We start from the raw sequence: 27,595 nt of genomic DNA, 5'->3' as shown, positions 1-27,595 counted from the left end.
CAAACATACAAGATAGAGGTATCCAAACATGTCAAATAACAATATTAATCCATATCATTATTGTAACACTAATAACATGGAATGTAGTACTCTCCATTCACATTCGTTTTTGAACTTTTAGTTTATTTTATGAAACATGTCAAATAAAGAAATAGCTCTACATCATCTGTTTCTGATAGCCTTATGAATATAGTCTCTTTGAGTGAAGATAAACAAGGAGAGAATGATGGCAGAATGAACAGGCAGAAGAAAAGAACGGAGGGTGTGAGCTCACTACCTCTCCTCCCATCGACTCTGTCCTCAGACACATGTGACTCCTACTCCTACTCCCTTAAGTAGCCCTGTCTCAGTGTCAACACACGCTCAACAGAATGTGTTTCAGTGCATGTTTGTGTGTGCAAAATGCTGATACTTTCTTTGGAATCGGACACAAGGAAAACATTTCTACTGTCTCAAGGCTTCAGACTGCTTTTATTTGCTGCCTACCCTTTTTGTCCTAACTGGGTTAAAGAGAACGATGGCAATGGGTAAATCACTGCATCAGTCACACGAATGGCTCTTCTATGTTACATGAAGATCTGTTTCATATTCCGAAGACGGCAACACGCGACAGGAACATCAAGAAGCACCAATGGCAGAAACAGGGATGGGTCCAATGAAAGACCAGCTACAACAAGATAAAATTTTGAAGAGGAGAGGAAAAATATCTCTCCCCTTCTGTAGTCCAGTCCTGCTCTTCTCTTCCAAAGGTTTTCAGTCTGTGCTGTGGTTCTCCAGTTCAGAGATAATAGTGATCAGGTTCTGGAGACCAAAGAGGTAGCCACTGTCCAGGCCCTCGTACACCACAGTGTCTCCTTGGAAATGTCTGCAGGTGGTGTGGGCAAAATCTATCATCCTCACGTCCACCACGGGGCCGCGGGGCTCTGAGTGCGACAAGCGAGCCTGGCCGACACCCGGGCTCCCACCACTGCTGCTGCTGCCCTCGCTAGACATGGAAGGGCTGTGAGGAAAACCAAGTGCACCTGCTACTTCACCCACCTCCTCCTCCTCTTCCTCTTCCATTTCTGGTTCAGCCTCCGGCTCATCATCCTCATACTCTTCCTCCTCCTCTTCATCTTCTTCAGAGTGACTGTCCTCAGTGTGTTGGCGAGTGTGTTTCCTGTGAGTTGCTCCATCATAGATGATGAGCAGGGAGCTGGAGTAGAAGCGGTACGATTCACAGCCTTCCAGGGCAGCTTGCATGTCTCTGAGCCTTTGCAGCACCGGGGAGAGAAGTTCACGTCGTAGACGGCGTCCACTGTGGAAGAACTGGAACAAAGCCTCCTTAAAGTCCGCTAGTGTCAGCCTGCGGCCATGGAACTTGCTCATAAACATCACCTGGCCCGTGTCAGACTGGTATACCTTAAGTGACAGAGAAACATGGATATTAGGAATGCTGACTATATACTATATATTTGACTATATTGAACCTAAACTTGACTGGCCAAAATTTTTATAATCAATTTAACAGTTAATTTTGCAACCAATGTCAAATAGTTACCACCTATCTCACTGCCATTTGTTACAAAGTAGACTCCTGAACAACACTTGGCCATCAGGTATTTAGAGGGATAGTTCCAAAACAAGACAGACAAGAAATAATGTGTTAATTAAAGCTTGAGATGTACTGGTCTGTCGATTTTGTAACTCTTGAAACAGACTCAAGCTAGCTTTTCCCCCCCATTCCCAGTATTTGTGCTAAGCTACTCTAATCAGCTGCTGGCGATGGCCTTCTATTTAACAGACAGATATATGAGTAATATAGATCTTCTTCTCTAGCTCTCCCAAAAAGCAAACAACCATGTTTCCAATGCCCAACAACTCCTTTAAGACAAATCCACTAACACAGAGGCCAGTCTTGGCTTGAAACTCACCTGCATGCCAGCAAGGCAGACTCCTAACGAGGACGCCGTGCTGCTCTGACACTTTCGGATCTTCACTGCCTTTTTTTCCTCTGTGGCATCGTCTCCATGCTGCTGTGTGCCCATCTTCAGGTCCAACACACATGGCATTGTGTGCTGCCACGTTAGGTTCTCCAGCAAAATGAATTCTGGAAACTGAGTCAAGGAAGCCAGAGTCGAAAAACCATGGCCCTAATATAGACTAATCAGCTTAAAACTGACAAAATTACATTCAGGAAACTCTATGTAGTTATAAGCTTTTTCGTCCACAAGTTTCAATGCATGCACATGAATAGAAGGCTATTTTCATTGTAACAGGTGCAAGCAAGTCACAGTGATATCGAGTAACTAATGGGAGTGCTTTGGAAGCACGACAAAGACATTGAGAACTAGACATTGTATCTGCTACATGCTGGAACCTCTGCTAATCATGTATAGGTTTCAGCTGCATGTAGTTAGGCAGGTGTCCATGTGTCCTGGTGGCTCACTTGGCTGAGACACACGTCATGTCCTCTGGCAGGGAAAAACTAATCCTGCCTCTCTACACTGTGACACTGAATGTTGGCAAGAAAGAAATAAAAAGAAAAATACAGGGCAGTCCTTAAGCAGTGAAAGGATACTGTACTGGTTGTGATGCTTAGCGTTCTCCTTCATCTTCTGCAGGTGATGCTGTTGACACTTGAGGCTCCAGGGGTTGTGTCTGAGCTGCACAGCGTTACTGTGACTGTGCTCCAGTCTGTAGTATAGCACCTCGGTCTGCCGCAGCCACTCCAGCTCTACGTCCTCCTGCAGCTTGTGAAGACTGGACGACAGAGAGACACATCAGTTGAAGGCACAAAAAACAAACTCCGTATCTGCTTGTGTACATGGTTACAGTATGTATGTGGGTAGTAGGGCAGGGAACTGTTACATTGGATATAAAGAGGCAGCCAATGGAGTGAAGTCTTTCACTTTCTATCATCCAACAAAAAAAAAAAAAAAATCAACTTCCTCATATTTTCATCCTGTTACATCCAGTTGTCAGCTACTCCAGGCCAGGCACTGACCGAGTTTTATGTCTGTATGTATACACAGATTTGCATCTACTGCAGTTATGTAACCCTGAGACTGTGACCCTCCCTCTGGCTGCCAAGGCCAATGATCAGCCTCTCACAGCATTTAAAGCCAGTTTTGCCTGAGGTTGAATGTGTAAGTCAATGCGTGCGTCATCAGTCGTTTCATATCAGTCTTCAGACTATAGCTTCACCATTCATGGAATACTAACATTGCTTTACATACATCCTGATTGTGTAATCATTCTGAGGCGGTCCATGCATCATGTTCAGTTCAATTTACACAACCCTTGATGGAAGTGTGAAAGTGACTCACTTTGCCCCCGCCCGCTGATGCATCGACAACACCTTCTGCTTTATCATGAGTAACAGGTCACTCACTGTACTGCTGTCTCTTTTGGGACATTTTCCCACATCTCACCCCTTCTCTTTGTCTTTAGTGGTGTAGCGGCTTCGTCCATCTTTGCTGTAATTCTTGCTGTCCACAAGCAGTGAGGATGACATCGTCTTCCCCCACTTCAGCATCTCGCTTTTGGGCTCGCAGTCGACCAAGGGGTCCTTGTTCTCCAGATCTGCTGCTGGGTCACTCTGGAGGGGGTAAGCGATGAGGCAAAGGTTCCCTTCCTCATCCTCTTCGAAGCTCACTGACACCACACCTGCAAGCAAGAGGGAGATAGAGGGAGACAGAAGGACATCTGTTAGACATTTGTGTCAACAAACAGTGAAGAGAATATGTCCCACAATAAAGATGACAAGATAAAGCAAGAGCTCAAGTGCTAAGAATCTCTTATCCCGATCTTGCTGCCTTTTTGCAGCAGTTACACTTACAGTCAGACAAAACTGTGACAGACGAGAGAGGATGGGGCAGAGATACTGAGCTCTCAAGGCAACACAGAAAAGGACAGAATGAAAGAACAATCAATAAATAAATCAATATCAATATGCAGACATTTTTTTCCCATTCACACAAAAACAAATCATGCTACATAGAGAGAATAGCAGCCCAAACACAAATGACACAAGGCTCCAAATTTAAGTCAGTTCAGTTTATTACCAAAACTTTAACGTCACACAAAATGATGATCATTATACATATGTAGCACACAGAAACCACTTCACACATGCACAGAAAAACAGATATTATGCTAGTTGAGAGGCTTCAGAACATAATAAATAATAGCCCATGTAAAATAAGGTCCCAAAACTTGTCTTGACCATAAACAGCCTGGTGTCCCATAATATGGCTGAGGGACAAGGCCAAAATGAGGAGGAGAACAGGACTGCACTGGTAGTAAAAATAAAACTGAAGAGGTGACAAGGGAAAAAAGCACTGCTGGTGGAAAATATTCATGGCACAGCAAAGGAATGGGAAGATGGAGAACCTGAGACTGATCTAACATCATTCCAAGAGTTGTTGTTGAGGCTTTGAAAGGGTGGATGATATGTTATGGGTTAATCCCTACCACAGACAACAAAACACCCTGAAGAGCTTATGGTGATATGTGTTAGACATAGAGGTTGCATGATGAACCAGTCAATCTTTCTTACCTGTGTATAGCCTCCTACAAAGAGCACATCACAACTGAGTGGCCTGTTTGTAGGAGGCTTGCTTGCAGGCTCAGCTGCAGCACCCTCCTGTGGCAGAATTTGAACATGCTGCTGGCAAACAACAACACTTGAGCAGTTTCCAAAATATCTCATAAGTCACTGTGTGCAAGAATGCAAGGCAGGTCTGCAACAAATCAATTCCGATCTAACTTGCACACATGCACAGAGATGAAATAAAGAAAGACTATGCATAAGAACACACCAAAACACAACAGCCAGACACAGGTTAGAAAAGGTTAGTATGCATTACCTCTGTACTGGGGGGTGAACTTCCTCATTGCAGCAGGAAGACTCTTGTAGAACTGATGTTCTCGGGGTATGAGGGGCTTGCAGACGGTCTGCTCCCCGAAACGCAGGACGCAGCAATGTCCCCCCACCTGGTGTACGAAGGGCTCAAGCATCACCCCTTTCTCCATGTAGCACTGCTGGTGCTGCAGCTGGTGCTTTTGCTTTTGCTCTGCATCCATGGCCTTCTGCGCCTGACCCTCCACAGCCGGACCCATCCTCCTCTGGCCCTGACCACACTGCCGTGGGCATTAGCCTCCTCACACACGCACACACAATGTGGTGGGGGCCTGATCTGGCAAGGATGCGCACACACTGATTCGCACACTGCAGATCCACAGAGGACTATTTGTGGTATTTCGCATTAAGTATTCCCACGATGTCTTCAGAAGCGGATGTTGAGATGATGTTCTGCGTTGCTTTTGCTGTGAGGGATTCTGCTGGTTGAAAACAAAGGACAGGAAGGAGGAAATAGAGCAAAAGCCAAGATTTAGCGGAAATTTAATTCCTTTTAAGTCCTTGTCTGGCAATTGTTGTGGCTGAGTAGAAACAAAGAGCCTTAGAAAGTCCTTTAAACGCGGATATTTGGACAGGTGCTGCAGCAGTAGATATTGCAAACAGAGACAGATTCTGCTTGTGCCTCCACTGCAGACTGGGTGCTCTCTGACAGCTGAGAGCTGGCTCACCACTGGTAAAGCTCTCACAAGCCCGACACTCGGACCGCCCCCATCACAAGCAGCCCACCAATCAGGAGCACCAGAAGCAGGTTGTTGGGTGGTAACCCTTCGAGGGAAAGGAGCGACCAAACAAAGACGGGGTGGGAGGGGGGAATCTGGTGGGAGAGAGAGAGAGAGAGGAAAGAAGAATAAAAACAAGAAGGGAGAGCAAAGCTGAACCTAGCGATTTTTTTCTCTCTGTGTGTCAGCAGGGTTTGAACAACAGAATAGGCACATTAGTTCCTCATTTAGAGAGAGGTGTAGGAACAAATAAGGGTTAGAGACACAGAAACTGACATGCCCTGTAGTCGTATATATACAAACACAAAGTAGTCAAATAAAGTTACTCTCTATTGTGTGTCTGACAACACCACTTTAAAATCCTTAAAATAGCACTTACTCTTTCTCTCTCATCAAAATTCCAGAAATTATGATTATCCAAATATTTTCATTTCAAAAGTTTAACTGTTGGACTCAAGACGTTTCCTACTTCACTATTAAGTCTATTCTCACTGTATGTGCACTGGAGGCTTTCTACATCACAATATATGCATAATATTGGACCAGGATTGGCTCCCAAACTATGTTTGATGTCACAAATCCTGCTTATAGGCAAACCAGACCCAAAATCAGATTTTCAGTTAGCACAGATAACATTGACACTTTGAGCAAAAAACAGACTTCTAGTGTCAAAACGTTTTTTTTGACTGGATAAGTTGTCACACATTGTGCATTTTACACTGCATTACAGGGTTAGAAAGGGACAAATCTGTTTTTATAGTTTTTTTTTTCTGACCAGAGTAAATATGTAAAATACTATAATCTATTCAAACAGTTGACCAAACTTGAAATGTCAAACAACTGACTGAAAAAAAGACATGGAGGGTGAAGAGGATGTCAATTGTGTGATTTTCTTTTAAGGTGACAGGACATCTTCAAACATGATAGAAATATTGAAAGTATTAGAATAAAACGCAGTGCTAGAGGAAGAAAAAAAACAACCAGGAGTTCATCTTTGTTGTAAACCAGCAAATAAAGACAGATCTCTCCATTCACACCACAGCAGCAGTACAACCTGCTTAAAAAGGTTACACCACTTATAAAATGCCATAACAATTATAGGGACTGCATCTTTCTAAAGGAGCAACTGATGGTCACTTTCATGTTTTTGGCAACTACCAATTAGGCAAGCTTAATCTGGTCACAGGCCGAATGCAAAACAAACTGGCATGTAGGCAATATGAAGGAAGTTACTGCTAATACTGGACATGCAGGAGGTATGCTGCTATGGATTCAATACTATATGCCTACTATCACTTCTTCAAACATGGACAAACAAAGATTACATAAATTGAATCCAACCAAAAATCTCCCATCAAGGACACAGGGCCACGGCAAACACACTCAAACTCTCCACAGAAAGTGAATTCAGCTTAATAAAAGTGTAAAGGGTTGATAGCAGTTGTAAAATATGGAGATGTAAACAGCAACCGTGGTCAAGATGTGGTGTTATGGAGATAAGATGGGGCGACCTGCGGTGGTTGCTGAGAGCTCGTGCTGCAGCCAGTGTGGAAACTATAATCCTCATCTCGCACCCTTCAAGACCTTCTTGACAGATTATCGTAGCAGCCAAAATAACATTTGATTAAGCCAGCCACTCACTGCAGGCTCCATTCATGGGAGTTAACTGTTAATGGGAAAACACAACAATGAGTGCACGCTGCGTTACAATAAAACATATTGAATTGAAACACAATGGACATATATGTTCATCAGTGAATGGCTGCATGTTTGTGAGTGTTAAAATATCATCGTGTTTTTTTGTGAATATGCAAATGAGTTTTTAATTGCTTGCACGCATGTTTCTGTACATTGCAGTTGGATGATGGCTGGGAGCAGAGTCAGAGGGCCAAGCACTAATCTGCCTCTAATCCTGCCTCTTGGAACACAAGAGGAAAATAGGCCATGACAACAAGTAGAAAATAGACAGTTACACTTAAACACATGCATGTTGTGTACATGGATACAAACATCTTTGAAGCTTTCTATGTGATGGGCACCATATCAGACAGATCACTCTGACAAACAAGGCCTGCTTGGTGTCAGCAAGATAACATGAATGAGAGTCACACTGACTTCCTGTCATACCTCATTTTGTGTTTCAAGAAAGGTCAACACTGGAGCAGCAACAATGAATCAATTAGTTGTCTACCACTAAATTAATCACCAACTATTTTGATTGTGATTGGGTTAGGGTAAGAAATCAAATTCGATTATATCAGCTTCTAAAACGTGAATACTTTCTGGTTTCTTTACTCTTCTATGACAGTAAATTGAATTGGACAAAACAAGATGTTTGAGGATGTCATTTTAGGCTTTAAGACCAACATTTTTCAGCATTTTCTGTTTTTTACATGTTGTACACCAAACAACTAATCAATGAATCAAGAAAATAATCAACAGATTAATCTGATTGTATTGTCAGAAGGCAGGAGGAATAAAATTGTGATTTAACTGTGGAATATTAAAACCTATTAACCCAGGTTAAACGTAATCCCAGAGTTTAAGATCATGTGCCTGTCTTGCAGCATAAACATACAGCTATGTCAATGTCACCACCTGTATTGCATGCTATATTGTTTTTGGAAATGACTGACAGTTAGCAATGTCAAGAGGCTTATGTTGAAATCAGGATTACCTTGCCGACAGCTGAGTGATATAGCAACGACCACTGTGGGTGTCATTTACATCCACATTTAAAGCAATACAACACATACTATTTGAAGCTCAGAAAGGTCTGACCCTGATCTGATTGACATAAACAAGCTCACAGACCAGCTGGCACAAACGCAAACAGTCATAAATGTAGGTATATCAAACATTTAAGTGATTTACAGCATATGCAATAAACCTTAAAATGTGTGAAGAGGTATTTAACAGGCACATGATGGAACATGAAGCCCAAACTGGAAAGTAACTGAGAACCGTGCAGGGGAAATGACATACTGTAGTGGAGGAGAGACAGGGAAGTGAAAGCCATGACCTTGAAAGAAATGGGCTGAGAGCAGCACGGATTAGTTAGCAGGGGCTCTTCACAGTGCTGGTGAGGAGTGTTCCAGTCATAAACAACAATGCTGGGATATACAGTCTACAGGAAGTTGGGAGTCCAGCCCCTCATCTTCACACAGAGCACAACAGGCTTGCCATCAAAACACCTCCTGACAAGATGAGAGTTTTTCCAGCCTTGACAAAAGCGAGGGGACAGATTTAAATCTGTCTAACGAGGTCAAGGCACGACTTCTCAAATGGATTTCAAAGTCCTTGGTTCATGTCCTCTCTTCCTCAGCCTGGTAATTATCGGTTAGTCAATTACAATTTTAGTTGCTTCTGATGATAACTAGGAAGTGAGTCTGTCGCATCTGACACTACAAAAATTAAAACACTCAATCTGAATCCCCACAAAACACACATGATATAGTGCACATCCATTTAGTACTCATAAACATACAGTATGTAATGATATAGAGGGTCAAAGATGGAAGAATTAAGCCATTTGCAAGGCTGAGGTTAGCTCAGCATCTCAGTCACTGCTCTCCTATAGCATTTACCATGGAAATTATACAATCTATCAAAGAAACTATAGCTAAATGACAAACCCACAAACATGTTTACAGTATCACTTGTTTTTATAAATTTGCTTTGAGACAGTGTATTTTGCTACTACTACTTTTGCCTACTTCCACATCATGCTTAATGCTGGAACACAAACTATTGCATAGATGGGTCATTGATGATGCATTTTTACACAGTCTAAACTAGAAATGGTGCCTCAATTTGCAGTTATGTTGCAGTTTAGATCCATATTTTTCCACACTCACATATGAAGGAAATCTAAAAAAAAGTGTATGTATAAAAGTGTTTTTTTTTTTTTTTTTTGGCAAAACTGAAATGATCACTACCGAAAACTTTGTGAATCTCCTGATTTCAGTGAAACATGCTGTCTTCACTTAGAGACAATTTTTACGGAGGAGTACAGAGAACTCAATATAGAATAGAATATACATAATATGTATTGTATTACTATATACATTATACATATAGATGCTCAATATAAGCAAAACTAACAAGCTTATAGTGGATTACAATGCCTCAAATATGGATTTGCTGTGAAGAATCTACAAATTCTAAAATGTGGATGATTCACACACATGTTCAACCTGGCAGCACAGTGGATCTTGAGAAACACCACAGTTTAGGGTGGGTACCAAAGATTAGACACAATATTACTGAAATACGGTCACAATCTTCCCTTCTGTTCCTGAGTTATGACACTGAAAAATGGCCTAAAGAATGTTTTCGTGATACATTGTGTCATTGTTAAGTTGACCGTTGGTCTTTTGGATATTAAACATCATCACTTCATCATTTTAAGCTCGACTGAATAAAAGGGGACTGTTGGGCCATTGCAGTTAGTGTTTGAATACTTGACTTAAGGCCAAAAACATGTTTTTTGAGGTCGCAGTCACCTTGGACGATCCAAATGTAATCATCGCTGAGTCCAAGTAGGTGTTTGTTTCAAGTTTGAAGAAACTCCATCCTGAGATATTGTATACACTAGAATAGAAAGGATGGGTGGACATCCCAAAAATATGATGTCTCCTATTGTGGCTGTTACCGATGTGGAGGCATAAAAAATTCAACATCTCATGCACAGTTACTTGTGTATGCCCCACTGGGGACAACTGCAGTAATGCAAGATTGTATTGCAAAAAACACACAAAAAGGTCCAGAAATCAAACTTGAATCCTTCTTCCTTGTTGTAAAGGTGAAGAGACTGGCACATGAGGCTTCCACTGGAATATTTTACCTTAAACGTCTTTGACCTGGGCATTACCTTCTGCTCCACATTCACAGTTATTCAGAGTCATGGAGACAACTGTTCGGCCATCCTCACCACGATCAACACGTTAACGGAGATCAAAGTGCTCACTTAGCAAACTTAATCTGGGAGCTTTCATCCATCAACAACAAACGGGGAAGCAGAGCAGGACAGAGAGAGCAGGTATGTCACTGAGGTTATCAAGTGGGTCAATCTTTCATTGAATCAAGGCTGCAACAGCTCCAGAAGGCTTTACAGCACGTTCACGCATCCTAGAAATGTGATTGGCACTTGTGACTGTATTAAGAGAACCCATGAATGTAACTGCTGCTGGTGGGGTGGGAGGACGGAGTGGGTTTTGCCCTTGTGTGGCAATGCACCTTGGAGGAGGACACTAATATGGAGGTGCTAAGTGAATGTATAAAGAAAACAAATGCAGATATAAAGAGATTAGCAGAGGACATGAAGGCACACACATAAATGTGTCTTAAAGATATTATGTGTATTTTTCCTTCATATTCTTTTAGACATGTAGTAGTTTGTTGTGTGTTTTTGTACTGCTGACCTTCTCGACCTCAAGAGACTTAAAAGATTTAGGGTGAGACGAATAATCTGAATGAGGTGGCATCAGTCTGGATTTACCTCAACTGATTTACGCCAAGAGGAAACGCGCACGACACATCGACTCATATTCATGCATGCTGAACACTCAGAAGACATGATGATCACATGTGCAGACAGGCAGAAACAGAGCAAAAAAACAATACACACAAATCACATACAACAACAACACACACACACACACACACACACACACACAAACAGTAAACACCCTACACAAACACACACACACTCTACCTCTGCTGTTTTTCCAAGCCTAACACCTGGCATGGATGCAATGGAAAAAGGCTGATCTTATTGATCTGCAGACTGATCAACTCACATGACATCAAACCAGATAAACCTGCTAACCAAATCCCCTTGGGTCACCCAACACCTAAGCCCCCCTAAAAATACCACATGCTGTCATCAATTCAGGCTGCAGGGTGGCTATTAATACACCAAGTCTCTCAATGCCAGACTCGGAGACAAATAAACACAGGGATCACACAGGAGGGAAACAATTCACTGGCGGCCAAGGGGGCAGACATAGACATCATAGCTGAACACACAGGTCAAGTCTTGGTGACAGATCGTGGCTACAACTGCAACAACTCCATGACTGTCCATGTTGTCTCTCTTATGCATGTGAATAAACATCATGAAACAACGCTGAAAGAAGATTATATTACATAAATATAGTCACAAAGTGTACAAAAGTCTCATCTGTCAAAACAAGATTGCCTTCAAAGGCTGAGCTATTCAGAGCCAGTAATTTCATTATTATTTCAAATACAGTCAGGCTAAGTTAATTTTGTTTATTTCGTGTCAATTGAGTCTATTGCTGAGGACTATTGTATAATAATGCCTAGATCAGTACCATATAAGGGAAAGAAATGAACTTTGACAGCTAGAGAAGGGCAAAGACTTCCTTATGGTCAACAAGAATGTGTGTGTACGTGTTTAATATGGGTGGGGGGTGTCAGTAATGAGGTCATCCCACCCTCATCCATCCTGGACCGGTTTCCTGTCTAACATCTCTAGTATCTTCCTGAGCAGGAAGGTAAAAGATGCTAAAAAAAACAGACTGAGATTATGATGAAATGACTACCCGGGGCTTTTGCCGTGATGATTGGCCTAATTAACTCGTAAATGAGAAGCACAGCACCAAAAATATCCTATTGCCCTCAATTAATGTTTCAGTCCCGTGTTCTTCTCCATAAACTATGGTGAGTGAGAACTATCACTGTTAATAATATTGTTAAAAGGTGCACTATATAGTTTTGGGGAAGACATTTTTATCAGAAGAGAAACATCTTCATTGACTGACTTTTTATGCCTAAACAAACTAAATAAACAAACTTTTCTTTCGTGTATGAATAAACAAATTGACCATAAACAGACAACACAGTTTCACACTGTTTGACTCATGAAGCTATTAAGGGGTAAAATATTCCAATGTTTATTTATCAGCAGATAAAAACACATTTTTTGCATTGATCCCTCAAATGCATGTCTTTCAAGCTCTAATATTATTATAGCTGATAAAACTAGTTAATGACATGATAATTCTGTCCAACAAAATTGTGATCCACTATATTATCCTGCTAATCATCAAATAATATGACAATTTTAAGGTAAAAACTAAAATTTCCTTAAAACATACTGTAAAACACTTTCACCTTACATCTTATTGTAAATATTGTTATAGCATTGCAGGTAGGACACATGTTTTCTTGTGAAAAACAATGAATCAAAAAATCATTAAAAAGTAGTCAGAAATCATAATGTCTTCCTGTATAAATAAAGGACAAATAAATGGTAGCAACCTCATCTCCCTGTCATTTTGTAGGTTTGGAATCTGTAGTATTAACTCATACCAAAATTAACTTTTTTTGCAGGGGATACAATGTGCAAGCCTGGCCTTCAGCCATGGTGACTAAGCCAGGAGGCTTAGGCAATTTAAAATAAATCAGGAAACCAATATAGAACTGTATTTCAGTGAGCTAGACAGCCTTTTCATATCATTCATGCGAGGACATTCACAGTCATGATTACAATCTGCCACAAAATATTCTATTGTCCCATCCCAATTCAACAGAGTTGAATTATTCCATCATATTTGATAATGATATTACACAGAGCTGTCATTACTAAAGATAATGCTAGTCGCCAACTCAAAGAAGTAGCATACTGAAATAAAATGGATGACTACGAACAGGTGGATGAGTTACATGTGTATACACCAACACTTAATGGGGACATCAAGCAAAAGACATTCTTGGAGCAGACGGTGTGCCTTGCCAAACACAGGTATATTTAGCTAATAGCATTAATAATGGCTGTATCCAATCTGAGTCTGCCAGCTCCATGGCCCCGGTACTGTGCATGCCAACTCACTGCTGGCATGGTTTAATGGCACACTAAAATCAAATGTGGCCATCAATAATGGTGTTATACCTGAGCTACCCTGAGGAAAGGCAGACGGATATTTGTTATAGAAGCCACCAATCTGCTGACTATGGTAAGATATCTTACATAAATTATCCAATGCTTTAGATGCACAACTCTGCAAAGGGAGCAAAGGATGTGCTTTAGAGTGTTGCAAAGGAGATGGATGTTAGAAAACCCCTCTGTGTTTAAAACACTCTAGTCTTAAAAAAGGACAAACAGAAAGATTGACATTGCATCTCTTATAAACCTTATAAGGAGGTTTTCCTAGTATGTGATGATTCAGTCATACTGCCGAAGTTTGTGACTGATGGTGAGTCATTGAATTAAGGGACTGCTTATAAAGCTGTAAAGCTCAGTGACACTAGATAGAAAATAAGGATACGAACGTCACACACCTCCTGGATTCAGGCTTCAACTGTCCACGCTTCTCAGAATCATTAGACACAGACTAAGCTGGCTTCAGTCCATTGACACAATTCAGTCGCACCAGCTCCAGTCTGGCAGACAACTGCTAACTGGCTCTAACACTATGGCTGGATTCCTCACACACACTGTAGTTTTATTACTGGAACAAGCTTCAACATTCACTGACAGCAACGCAATGCGCAACACGACTAATGAATTTGTCAGCAAGCAATAATGCATTAAAACAGAATTCCTTAAAGATTTGCTTCTTATGCTGTTCTTCTGTGTTTAATGGCAATTATTTTCATGTCGGTCACATTTATACAAACTGGAAAAGTGACCTTGTTCACTGATTTCTTAAGTTGTTTTGGTTTTGAGACCCTGCTCCAACAAGCCTGGACTGGACTATTTCCATGTCCTTTTGGCTGGGTTGCTCCTCTGCAGCTGAGGAAGGTCAGAGGGCATTGGCTCACCCACACTCTCTTGTTCAGTTTCTAGGAAGCTTCATAAATAGGACAGCAGAGCAGTGTTTTCTGTCCCCTAACAGCATTACAGCTTATTTGGAAGAAAATCTCTGGATAACTGCCTCTCATACCCACGCTGACACAAAACTCTGTGATTCTGTTCAGAGGAAAACAAGTTATTCTCATTACAACATTTGACCGATACTTGTGCAGCAAACTAACATTAAAGTGAGCGGTCCTTTCAGTGAAAACGGAGACAACAACAGATGTCTCAGTAACAAATCAGTTGAGTGAGTAAGGTGGTTTTTCATAATGTCAAGGCGAATTTGGACGAAGCAAGGCTTTGGGCAGGTAAATGTTAGGTCAACCCAAGATATCTATTATAGTCTCTCTGAATTTGGCAGGGACCTTCGAGTTGGGTTACATCGCGTGAGCAAGTGATACCTGTCGACATATCAGTATCAGAAGCACCTAGCCAAGGTCTGTGTTCGGTTAATCCTGTAGAGAGGACCATTCATAGATTTGTATATCAAAAACTCATCCACGGCCTTTACCCTTAACTCCATGACAGTGTGAACATCTGAAGGCCTGTCAGGAAAGACAAAACACAACATACAGCAGATGCTGCAGTTGCAACCGTGTTTCATCCAACAGTAATTGATTGCTAAAAGTATGTATGTATGAAAGAGCTGAGTCATGAGTTTCACATCTTTACCATAAATCTCAAATGCTCAACACACAAGGAGCACTGACTTTATCTAATTCTAATGGTAAGGTCTCCATGTTTGAACTTTGAATCCTAAATGCACATTATGTGTTCAAAAACACATCTGCACTGATAGCGCAAATATAATTCCTATGTGGTTTTACTGTTGTTTTAATGCAATCAAATATACTATATTTAGGACTAGGAATTTTTGACTTTGACAGCACTTTTTATCATAACCCTTTTTCAAGCAAAAAAGTCAAATATTTGCAAGTTCAAGCATCTTAACTGAAAGGGTCTGCTGCTTTGCTTTGTCATTTTTTATAGTAAATGAAAAGTCTTCAGGTTTTGGACAGCTGATTGGACAAAGACAGCAATGCGAAGATGTCACTTTGGGCTCTGGAACATTGGCTTGTCTTAGCTAGCCTTATAACTCTAACTTGTATCTTGTAAATAGGAAGAGTACATTAAGATGTACTAATGTGGAGCAGAAGCGGTCAAGGATGCTGAATAATCTATGCAGGTGACTTTTCTAATCAACGTGAACACCTGCTTGCTCTCACATTGGAAGTTTTCATCCTTTAAGCCATTTAGGGTGTATGTGTGTGTGTGTGTGTGTGTGTGTGTGTGTGTGTACGTGTGTGTGTGTGTGTGTTTGTCAATACAATGTGCGAATCCTTGAAATTTCCTCACCTCCAACGTATGTCAATTCCTACCATCCATCATCTCACGTGAGGTGACGGGTGGACGACTGTATGTTTCCTCTGGCACGTTGGCACGTCTCTAACACTAAATATAAACCCACACATCTCCCTTACCATAAATAACAGCACTAATATACCTTATCATCTACTATTAAAAGCTGGGCACTGACATAAACACAATGGCATGCCCTCAGTGCCACTCTCCAGACCAAAGCCTTTGCCAGACACTCACACTGTTGTGAGAGGCCAAATAGAAATTGGATGAGGCTATTTTTCACCCAAAAAGGGCAGGCTTTTGCAGTGGTGACAGCACACCGTCAAACCATGTGCATCTATTATGCTTTAAAAGGATGGGATGGGACAGAGCCATACTTATAATAGCAAAGCATTTCAGATAACAAATAAATACAAAGGAAAAGCAAAGTGTCTGAGTCAGACTGGGTCACTGATGAAGGAACAAGGACAAACAGGACTGCAATTGTGGGAGAATGAGTGAAGCCTACTACAGCATAGACTAAAGGAAATGTGAAACCATGGCTTGAAACCTAATATCATCATATTAAAAGAAATGGGATCATTGCCGTGAGAAGACAAGCAATTGCTTCGTCCAGGACACGTAATACTTTAAATCAACTCAGCCTGCAGAAGGGACACAGTTTGAGCTCCTGCTGAGTGCTACCCAGATGAATATTAATCCATGGAAAAAGCCCACACGTGCAGAAAAACATAATACGGTAATATAAGGCTCTAAGACGGAGTACAGTTACTGCAACTTAGAGGATTGGTGCAGACTGACCTCAAGTACATGCTCACACACACACCACTACACTGATGCACATCTGAAAGTTAATGAGTCTATTTATTGTGACAGAAATGAGAGAAGCTTAGGGATATAAGATGCAAGTCTTGTGTGCTAGTATGATACTCTGCCGGACAGCCTAACTCTGCTGTGCAGTCTGCTTGCAGTGCAGGACTCCGCATCTCAGCATAAGGAAGATAAAACAGTCCCATATGCTGTACACTAACAAAATGATCAAGAATGGAGAAATGTTTACACCTATTTTCAGCACTAAATAGAAAAAATACAACCACAACTCCCAAATATTTTTTTTTTCTTTTAACATAGGGTAACGTGAAGATATCCCAGCTCTACACAAGGTTTTCACCCATACCTGGTGCATGACTCTCTCTCACTCTGCTTCATGCTCTCCTGCCACTCCTTCCTATTAGTAGTTGCTACAGCATGATGAAGATGAAGTCCAGTACAGTGAGCAGCAGTAAGTGATCATGTGGCCACTTCCAGTTTTGGAGCTGCCTTTGAATTCTGGCCATTTCTTACAAACAACACGAAATTATGTATGCACTTCAACACATCAGTAGTAAGATACTTAAAATATATCCATGATTCTCATCTAAAGCAAGCAGTAGTGATTTTAATGATGTTATTCCATATAACTTCATTGGAAGCGAATATGACACATTTAAAACTGAAAGTAGGTACTGGCTGAAAGTAGAAAGTAGGTACAAGTAGTACTTGTAAGTAGGTCATGAACAAACCAAATTTCTATGGTCACCCACTGCTATTGAAATGTAGGAAGAATCTCAATTTAATGTGGCCTTATGGTGGAGGTTTTCTGAGGTATCTAAGTAGGGCAAAAGAGGGTGACTGGGAAGAGCTGCGAAGCTCCACTATAGCACAGGTGAGAAAACACTAGAATGATTTAGTGCTGTCTGTGATGAAATGCATAGTGTGTTTACAGACTGTGTGGGCAGGGACGTTGGCTGATGATACAAAGCTGAGTGGGCTGCGTTGGCAGCAGAGCAGCAGTGTGTTTCTGTGCCATAGACAGCTCTGCACTGCAGTGCTAGTGTGTGCACGTGAGGAGGAGTGCACATGTCAGAGGATTACAGAAGAGCCCATCCATATCCCCCTCTGAAGGCCCCCCCGCCCGTTCTTCAGACAAAATCTACACCCCTTGCTGCACTAATGCAGACCTCATTTCAACCCCTTTGTCATGTGAACATCCAGTCCTCAATCTCCCTGGAATAGCAACGTTATCCACAATAATAAGCGTTTTATATCCTCAAACCAGCTGCCTACCCCACCATCTAACATAATGTAGACAACATTCAATTTACTACAACGGACAAAAAAAAACAAAAAACAAAGAACACTTACTTTCCCAGACAATATTTGGTCTGCACCCTTTTGTCCCCACATCTCTCCTAAACACCTGCAGTATTCCCCGATACCATCTCATCAATCAATTATGTTAAAATTCAGAAACCTTTTTGACTCCCCTCCATCACTTCATCTCTTTTCCCCTTAGCTAATGTTCTGTACCTGGACATGTCCAGCGCAGGTGACACAAAAGCAAGGTGGCAAAGAGGGAGCTGGGACTCCTGGGGTTCGGGGTGCTGGGCCTGATGATGGTTTCTGAGTGGGTGCTGATTGGAAACACTTGGCCTTTTTCCAACAGGCTGACTGGAGAACACCTGAGCCCCACAGAGAGATAGAAACAAAGGAGAGCTAAATGATGCAAGGTGGAAAAATACTGCTGACTCTTCTCCACAACACTGCTGCAAGAAAGAAAAAGTACACACCTGCACACAGAACACATACACACACTCCAACCACTACAGCAACAAAGACAAAAAAGTGCATTGGAGTAGAAGGTTGCTCAAATATATTTCTGTTACAGGCTTAAATCTGCTGTGCTGAACGTTTATCTCCCCCCTCATGTAATGAGAACAATATCTCTGGTATACTACAAAAAGAGAAATGTATCTGCTGGTAAACGGCTAAATCAGCATAGTGTGAACTTGTTCGGCTAGAAGTTAGATTGTAACAGTCAAGTCTCAGACTGCATGTTTCGAGTTTGACGCATAAAAACAATTATCATTTAGTACAAAGTGTAGTAATTGGAGACCAGGAGACAGAATTAAGCCCTGTCAGATCACCTCTGCTATGATGTAACACATTTCTTATAAGTAATGTAATACAATATATATAGTAGTATAATACTTATACGTATTATATACATAACTCATTTTAAATTTTTGGTTTGCACTATCTGGTAATTTTTTAATACCCATATTTATTATTTGTAAATAAAAAGACTAATTTCCCAATTATAAAGGAATACTGATTCTGATTCTGACTGATAAGATATGGATGCTAGTTAAACGCTAACAGAAGGTCACCTGGCTATAATTTCTGACCCAGAATCTATGCTTGATAACTTCCTTGCAAGGCAAATTTACAGCGGTCATAAAAGAGGGCATTCCAATTTTAAGGCCCAAATCCACTCATCATGCCCAAACCTTACTTATGGCTACTCAGAGCCAGGATAGTATTTGGCATCTACATGGACTTTCCCTGCGGGCTGGTGTTTAGTTGCAATGTAGTCGACCATAGCTCATTTTACCCCCTGGTAAGAAGGATGTTTGCATTCCCAGCTATGTATAGGATACAGTAGCCTATATACCTGATCTAGAATGTATACTCCTCAAAGTCCAAACTTACATAACACCAACATGACCTGGCCTAGTAACACCACACCTGAGACACACTCAGGGTCAGATGGTGAGGAGAAACCCACAGGGAGGAGATGGGGAAGACTGGTGTCAGAAAGTAAAACACTAGTAGAGCAGAGGGAAGTTAGTTGCAGACATTTGATAGTCAAGGGAGATCTTTGCCCACCTGAAGTCAAAATACTTTTCGTGTGGCTTGCTGTACTCGAAGGATGGCCCCTGCTTGGCTCTATCCTCCTACAAAACACACAGAAACACACAAAAACCACATACGTGCATAAGTTCCTAAACTAAAGGTCAAACAGTTTTAACACACAAAGACACAACAACAACTGAACCAAACCCAAGTATAGAAACTGTTGTTTCCAAGCCATGACCTCTTCTTCACTCACAGTGTTTTGCCATCAAGGACTTTATTATGTGCATTTCTCCAGCAGCCAAACCCCACAACCAAACTCTCAACAAGTTGGTGACAAATCAGAAGTCAGTCTCCCTAACTCTCTCATGCCCAGTAGGAAGGGAAAAGTATGCTCCTCAAAAACAGTGCACACACATACACACTCAAACACACTGAGTGCAGTCAAGCAAATGCATTTCAGGAAAAAAATGATGTCTGAGGAGTTAGATGCAGGACAATGATGGAAAGACTGAGGCGGTAATTCGCTGAATGTTCAGGTCCTGCAAATGAACCACAGCTGGAGACTCCATAGGGAGAAACTAGGTCCTGTATTGACAAAAATAGCACAAAAGAGTGAATAGTAATATCAAGAGAGGGACATATCCGTGGAACAGAGAGCTGTGAGACAGAGAGGCTGAAAATGCGGAGGGATAGTGAAGGTAGACAGATGCCAGACAGACACAGATATGGATTCCAAACTAGCTGGCCGCGCCAACAACTGCTATGACAGTCCAGTGATTGTGTGAACAGAGGTTAAAAATAAACTCAGTAATCCCTCAACAAAAGGGCACTTAATGAGAGTCTCCCTGGATGGTAGGATGAGAGTGGGAGGGAGTGAGGTGGAGGGAGGAATGCGGCTGGCAAAAGCCCAGGATTGTGCCACAGATTCTCGGAGCAGGTCAGCCCCTCATCAAATGGGCCTTCATGCTTTGTGCCCTCTCAATGACAAATACCATGCTCCACTTCTCTGTCCAACTGGTTTTCCCCAACCTTACAGGAGAACAGTTCCTCTCCTTTCTCACAGCTACTAATCAGGAAAATTAAGTCACTGATGAGATTATCATATGCCAGTTTCAGGATTAAAACTCATCCCACTTTGCATGGTGACTAGCTGGTAAGTCCCTGAAGGAGAACGATAGCCCTGAGAGTCACCCTGTTGCATTGGGGTAAGTCCCTGAATTATTCAGAAAGGTCAAAGAAGTGGTGCTGGCTCCAGGCCTCAGCCACACTTTGATACTTGGGCCTCAAATGGGGTGCCAGCACCATGTTACTTTTTCTGGACAACAACACCACCCTGATGTGGTGTCATCATTTTCCATGTCAAGTGTCAAATGTTTATTTCTCCCTAAGTTTTGATCTCAGAGGGAATCTCACTTGTACTGTGTACTAATAGGAACAAATTATTCATATAACAACCACCTTCCCTCAGGCAAACAGCCTGGGAGAGGCATTAGGGATCTATTTTAAGGTGTTCTGGACACAATAGTTTTGTGTTACTCAGTGACTCCCTTTATCAAAGAATGTTTCTGTCAACCCAGTGACTGCCAGCCAATTACACAGTGTGACCTCATCAGCATGAAAGTCAAGGTAAAAGTAAGTGACCATGTGTCTGTGACTTGTCTGTGACAACTTTAAGTGTATAGACCCAAAATAGAAGTACTGACAAATGCCCTAAAAGGTAAGTCAGTTCAGATACATAAAAACACATAAACACATAAAAACTCAACTTGTTAAAAGGACCCCGATTGGTTTCCCAGCTAAAGCCTCTAAATCCCAGTAAGCACAATGCCAGCCGACATGGCAGCATGTCAAAGTATGTGTAATATAAGAGCTCTCATATCAGAGGTTTTGGAGGTTAGCAGGGGCTGAATGATTGACTGCAAGAAGGTACATGCCTAAAGGGGGCAGAGAGTCAGTGACAGTGTACTGTAGGTCGCGACTTCAGATTAAATGAATGAGAAGCTGCATCACAAAGACAAGACCTGCAATAATACCTTTATCAGCAGTGATATTATCGATTTTGGCATTTTCTAAACTATTGGTACTAGCATTTATAATAGCCGATAAATGAACATTTAAAAAATTAAATAAAAATGGACGAAACATCCTTCAACCATGTTGTGAGTGTTGGTGTTGCATAGTTTGCCCGCCAAAGGACACTCTACAACAGGGGTGCCCAATACGTCTATCGTGATTGAAGGGTAGATCGCAAAGGTAGTGCGGACAGATGGCGTGACATTCCAATTTATTTTTTAGATTAAGCGGTAGGAAAACAAATGAATGAATGAATCTCCAAAAGGCCAAGTCGAGTCTATGCCACCTGACTGACGTATACGACAGCCAGTCTGAGATCTCTTCTTGTACGGGTCAAGCGTCACATGTCACGGGTCACCATGCATGCGCAAATGCGCTAGCTACTGAAAAACACAAGCAGGCTAAGTGACTTGGTTAGTGGCTTCAATTGATATCAACAAAAGAAGGGATATAAAAAAAATGTGCATTTGTCTGATTTGTCAAATTACCATCACTATTCCGAAGAAGGGGAATTTTGAGAGGCACCTGTTCATAAAAAGTACAACACTAACTTCCCTCCAAAAAGCGAGCTGAGAAAGAGAAAGGTGAGGGAACTAAAATCACAGTTAACAGGACAACAGTCATTTTTCACATGGCGGAATTCCCAAGCAAAGGCGGCCACCGAAGCATCATTACGGGTGAGTTTGTCACGGTGCTGCTGTGACAACTGGGTTGTGTACTGTTCTGTTTCCAATGTTTCTCCTGTCCGCCTTCTTCCCCCCTCCCTTTTCTCCCTCACCTGCTCTTTCCCCGTGTGTGTGGCTGGAGGTGTGGTGACATCAGCGGAGTGGTGCATCTGCCCTTCTCTACTCATTACCTGCTGACACATAACCACGGTCTCCCTACAACACCGGTGACAGATTATTCCATAACCAACAATGATCACATTGCGCCATAAGTCTTGTTTGTAAATTCTACAATTACATGTCCTGTGTTTTTGCCTTTTAAGCTAACTCTCGTCCTGTTTGGCTCACCCTGCAGAAAACAGTGCAACTCTGCTTCATTTCCTGCCTACCTGCCTGCCTGCCTGCCTGCAAGTCCCTACCCATCTGGACCTCGCACCTGCCTACCACCTCAGCATTAGCACGAAAATAAACCTTTTTCAACTTGCAAGTTCTGTCTCCGTTCTCTGCTTTTTTGTATCATCAAGCATAAGAAGTCCTTCCAAGATGGAGAGATGATAAAAGAGGCCTTCCTTGAGGCAGCTGACTCCTTGTTTCAGGATTTTAAAAACAAACTAGAGATATTATCATCGATCAAAGTTCTTCAGCTATCAAGAAGTACAGTTACACAGCGCTGTGAAGTAATGGCAGATGATTTGACACAGCAGCTTCGGAGAGACACTGCAGATTGCAAGTGTTTCTCACTGCAATTAGACAAGTCTACAGATGCCAGCGATACAGCCCAGCTGTGCATTTTTATTCAGATGGTGTTTACAGATATGACTGCAAAAGAGGAGCTCTTAACATTACTGCCCATGAAAGAACGCATGCAGGGACAGGACATTTCGCAGGCATTCAAAGACTTTATGGAGAGAAACCACCAGCTCCTGGTGTGTAAACTGTGTGCCATATTGATGGCTGTTTTGTCACTTATGTGCATTACTGTTGTCAAATTTTATGTGAAATACCAAGGGTTACATTACTCTCTCAATATCAGTTATGCATTGTGTTATATACAGTATACTCAGTGTATGTATAAATAAATACATGTTTAGTATTTTTTATGTAGGTAGATCATTTTAACCTGGTCATTTTTAACGTAGCTCACAAGCTAAAAAAATGTGGGCACCCCTGCTCTACAACGTCCCTGTTGGCAACACTCGTGATTAGAAAGTGATTTATCAGCCAACATATCAGAACACAAGATTTTTAAATCACCAAATACTTATGGGAATCGTCGGCCTTAAAAATTCTTTATCGGTGGGGCTCTAAAACAAAGAAAAACATGTACATGATTGTATCCAATAAACAAAAGTTTAAGATTTATTTGAATGAAAGAAGTATTAGTTTCAGCCCTATGCCAGAGAGCAGGCAAATACTCGCACAAACCTTTCTATGTTACCGTGTTACGTTGCATGAGTAATTATTTTTGGATAACCATGTTACCTTGCTGCCTACAAACGGCTTAACGTTGGCTCATACTAACGTCAGTGTTACAAAGTGTATTCTTTGCTCCTCTTCCATACCACACATGTCTCACACACTTCTCATCCCCTTTAGTTACACTGTAACCAACTAACTTCACACTTTAAAAGCTCGCTGTCAGCTAACAGTTTATACCGTTGAGTTAGGTAAATTATCTGACATCGTCTGGCTGACTAGCGGTAACCTTGGTTACGCAGCAAGTGCTAGCTGAAAAGTGGTTGCTTCTGTCCAAAGTAACGTTACGGTGCACGCACTTCCCGTTACTTTGAAACTCAGTTTCGGCAAACTATCCGAAAAGTTTCACTTCAAATAGGTTAAAGACTCAAAACTCAGAAAATGTAAAATTACCTCTTGATCCACTCTGGCTTTACGTGGACCCCTCCTAAGAATTCAAGAGTGCATTTTCCGGATTTGGCAGATGAATCTGATTGGCCCAGGACTCCGGAAGTAGCCGTTTGGATGGCATGGCAACAAGAGGGGGAGGGGGCTACGAGGGCATTCGGATGCCAGTAGTAAAAGTAAGAAGAAGTTAGTTCTACAAGAACAGTGAGGAGGCTAATATTCAGTACAACATGGTCTTCTACGCAAACTTCTTTCACAATCTTCAACATAGATCATCAAACATCATTCAAACATCACCAAGGACAACATTAGTGGTATCCTTTTGTCTTTCTTGGTCATGTCTTTAATACTTTGAGAAATATTCAATGTTTTCCATAAAAACAAATTGTCAATCAAAATATTTAAACTTTCATGGCTTTTAAACTCATACTTTCAAATCAAGCATTCAAATGATTCACATCTGTCATACATTTTTAGCATTATTCAACCTTTACATCCCTTTACAACTTTCCAAAATATTCATCATTTTTTTAAGCTTAGTTACAATGGAAGCCATTTAGAAAACCCTTCCAACCCATCCATCTTCAACCTCTTCCCACCCATTCCTGCATTCACATTCACCAAACCGTTCACAATTCTCTGGGCTTTCTCACATTACATAAACTTTTTCACATCAGCTTCATTCGGCGTAAAAATCCCCATAAAAAAATCAGCTAGCAATGGAGTTAAATTGAAACTCTAAATATGATGCGTGTTTTTACTTAAATCTCCCCAAAGTTTTGAACAATCAGATTCAGCACCACCAGGACCATCGTGTTATTTAAATTCTCTTTACAAATTTACATTAATAAGTTATAAATGCAGGCCTCTCCATCGTGGTACTGTTTCTTTGTAGTATTTGTGTTTATCACAGCATGAAGAAATCTTTACACAGAAAGCACTGGGAAATAAGGCATCACTCCCTACTCTCCTGCAATGCGCAAAGTGGTTGATGGAGGTGATAACGGGGGTGATTACATCTTTTTTTTTAGAAAAAAGCACAAGAACATCATTTTTTTTATGTGTAATCATGTTGTCACATCTTGCACAATCGTTGAGGACCACAGTTACATAACCGGTCGTGAACTTGCATCTGCAGAGAGAGAGAGTGTGTGTGTGGGGGGGGCTTCCAGGCTCCAGACAGATATCAATAGACAAATGCTTTAAAGGGACACTCAATCCTGCCAGGAGGGTTTGCAGTTTGTGTGTGTGCCTGTGTGTGTGCTGGTGAGAGAGTGAGGAGGAGACACCTTCTCTGTCTGAAAGAGTTTGCTTGCTGGACCCAACCCAATTTCAGCTCTCTCCTCAAAGCATTACTCAGCTTCTATTTTAAATTTTCCTCATTTACTAAGCTTTTGACAGCTTGTGGGAAAACCACATGTGCACCACCCATGTGAGAAGAAACACACACATGCTCAAACAAACACACATAGACAATGATACACACACTCATGCCACAGAAGGAAAGAACCAGCATGGCAAACGCAGCAATGCTGTCATCGGAAAGTGTGACTGCACTGCCGACACACGTTGGCATGGTGCATTCAGTAACTAGTATAACCTCAGTGACAGTCATTAATTCTTGTGACTTCTGTGAGACGGAAAGCATAAGAAGGCAATGTGAGAGTGAATGTGATTACGTGTTAGTTTGCAGACCGAGGCAGTTCACAGACAGAGCTGGAACCTGGACTGGTGCACCTGGTTGTGTCCGTCTCCAGTAGATGATGTCAGTGATCCTCATATGGCCTGGAAAAGGCAAAGCAGGAGGTCAGTAAACTGTTCATACCCTCTGTGTGCTGTTACCCTGACAGACAATAAGAAGATATACTAAATCTCGAAAAGACTATGGGAATCCTTTATTAGGTACTCCATTATAAAATGCATGTTTCCAAATGAATTTAGCAGCATGTTAAGAGTAGAAATCAGACACGAATTGATGAAGGATTTTAATTTCCAGATTTTTTGATACACAAACACAAGAAGTTCAGCTGCAATGTTGGGCGAAGAGAACAATCATTATGAATCTATATCAAGGGAAGCTTTGATTCAATGACGCAGATCAGCACCCAGGCATTCGCAAAGGTCAGCACTGTGTGGAGAAAGAACAACACCAATCTGAACGACAGCATCTGCACAGATTACACAGAGAAACAAGCCTCCCCACTGTCCTTGGACCCGCTTCAAGAAGCAGTGAGTGGGTTCGTTACTTTCTACTCAGTCAGTCTGAGAAGACAATGCGTCCTCTTTTTCTGAAGGACAAAAGCGAGGTCATACTCTGTCTCCTCAGACAACCTTCTCTTGTCACACTTGGACTGTATGCATCATGGTGGGTTATGTCACAAGAGCTCTGCTACAAGACCTTCTTGTGCTGGCATACCACTCGTCTGTAGGCCAGATCTCTCCAGTTTAGGGACAGATTGTTATGCAATAACCAATAAATATCAATTACTGTGCTTTCTATCATCTTACGTTCTTTATTTGGACTGTTATGTGCAACACAACGCCAAGGCATACTCTTTGTATTTGAAAACCTACTTGGCAACGCATCTGTGCCTGATGTTTATTCTAATACGCCAAAAATGTCTTTAGCCATTTAAAGGGTTACGTGACACGTGTGATCTTGTGTCAACAACTGAGCTCATTCATCAATATATTTGGCGATGTGGTGATGATGACATTGGGTTGAGGCATGCAACAGCGGTGGATTCAGTGTGACCCCTTTCATACTTTTGCGTGGAAACTAGAATGTGTAGAGCACCAGATATTTTAGAATTGTTTGCAGGGCCAGAAAAAGCCGGGGACTTCAGTTATGAAACTATTCTTAGATTTATACTTGAATGTAGTGGTACAGTAATTTCAACAGTAACTTACACACCTGGGATCTAATCAACTAGAACTGACAGCACTTGGCATGTTATTTCCACTTGTAAAAAGACAAGAGAACGGTCTGAGGGTTAGGTCAGGAACTGTCATGTGGGAAAAAGAGAAAATCGAGTTTTTTGAAAGACACGCGATGGAAAAGGGGATTGAAGCCAGGCAAACTTTTTTTTTCAGTGGCCTAAATCGTGAATTGACAGACAAGGCAAGACATGCAGTTTGCGAATATTGTTGCAGCTGTACTTAACAAAAGAGCAACCATGAGTACTAAGTAGTTCGACTCATGAGTACCACAAGCATCTTCAAACTAAACCTTTAATTTAATTTTAACTTTTACTTTTCATGACTGCATTTGAAAAGATTATTCCATCCAATATGTCCAAAGATAATGACCGCAGGTCTGCTAATCCCTCATACCTTTAATTGATCATTTTGTCACACTGTTCATAAAGTTCTTGCAAAGTCCACTACATGTTAGTACATGTAGCGGTGCCAGCCTGCAAAGCCCCCACATAACCAGCAGGATGAGATCATATACTTTAAGTAGGTTTAAAAAATAGCTGCTTATACACTTTGCTGCTTAAAATTTCCC

At 41.5% G+C, this 27,595-nt stretch overlaps 1 protein-coding gene and 1 long non-coding RNA gene across 6 annotated transcripts; one reads left to right on the top strand and one right to left on the bottom strand.

Moving 5' to 3' along the window:
* Positions 1-102: 102 nt before the first annotated feature.
* LOC119021387 (inositol hexakisphosphate kinase 2-like) lies at positions 103-24,395 on the bottom strand. 5 transcript variants are annotated; one of them, XM_037101647.1, is made up of 9 exons: positions 24,094-24,193; positions 19,517-19,584; positions 18,158-18,309; positions 5,572-5,717; positions 4,851-5,325; positions 3,414-3,648; positions 2,561-2,742; positions 1,914-2,089; positions 103-1,401 (listed from the first exon to the last, which is right to left on the bottom strand). In XM_037101647.1, the coding sequence occupies exons 5-9, from the start codon at positions 5,101-5,103 to the stop codon at positions 754-756; spliced, it is 1,494 nt and encodes a 497-aa protein (XP_036957542.1). In that variant the 5' UTR covers positions 5,104-5,325; positions 5,572-5,717; positions 18,158-18,309; positions 19,517-19,584; positions 24,094-24,193; the 3' UTR covers positions 103-753. The 5 variants fall into 5 exon arrangements, with proteins under 5 accessions (XP_036957542.1, XP_036957540.1, XP_036957539.1 ...); XM_037101645.1 differs by having other exon boundaries at positions 4,851-5,322; XM_037101644.1 differs by lacking the exons at positions 4,851-5,325; positions 5,572-5,717; positions 19,517-19,584 and having other exon boundaries at positions 24,094-24,395.
* Positions 24,264-26,553, top strand: LOC119021389. The gene is made up of 3 exons (XR_005075549.1): positions 24,264-24,401; positions 25,774-25,893; positions 26,084-26,553. It is a non-coding gene; the product is annotated as an uncharacterized LOC119021389 (long non-coding RNA).
* The last annotated feature ends 1,042 nt before the right edge of the window (positions 26,554-27,595 follow it).

The sequence above is a fragment of the Acanthopagrus latus genome, chromosome 6 (assembly GCF_904848185.1).
Source record: "Acanthopagrus latus isolate v.2019 chromosome 6, fAcaLat1.1, whole genome shotgun sequence".
NCBI classification, from domain to species: Eukaryota; Metazoa; Chordata; class Actinopteri; order Spariformes; family Sparidae; genus Acanthopagrus; species Acanthopagrus latus.
This window is presented reverse-complemented; position numbering and strand designations above follow the sequence as displayed.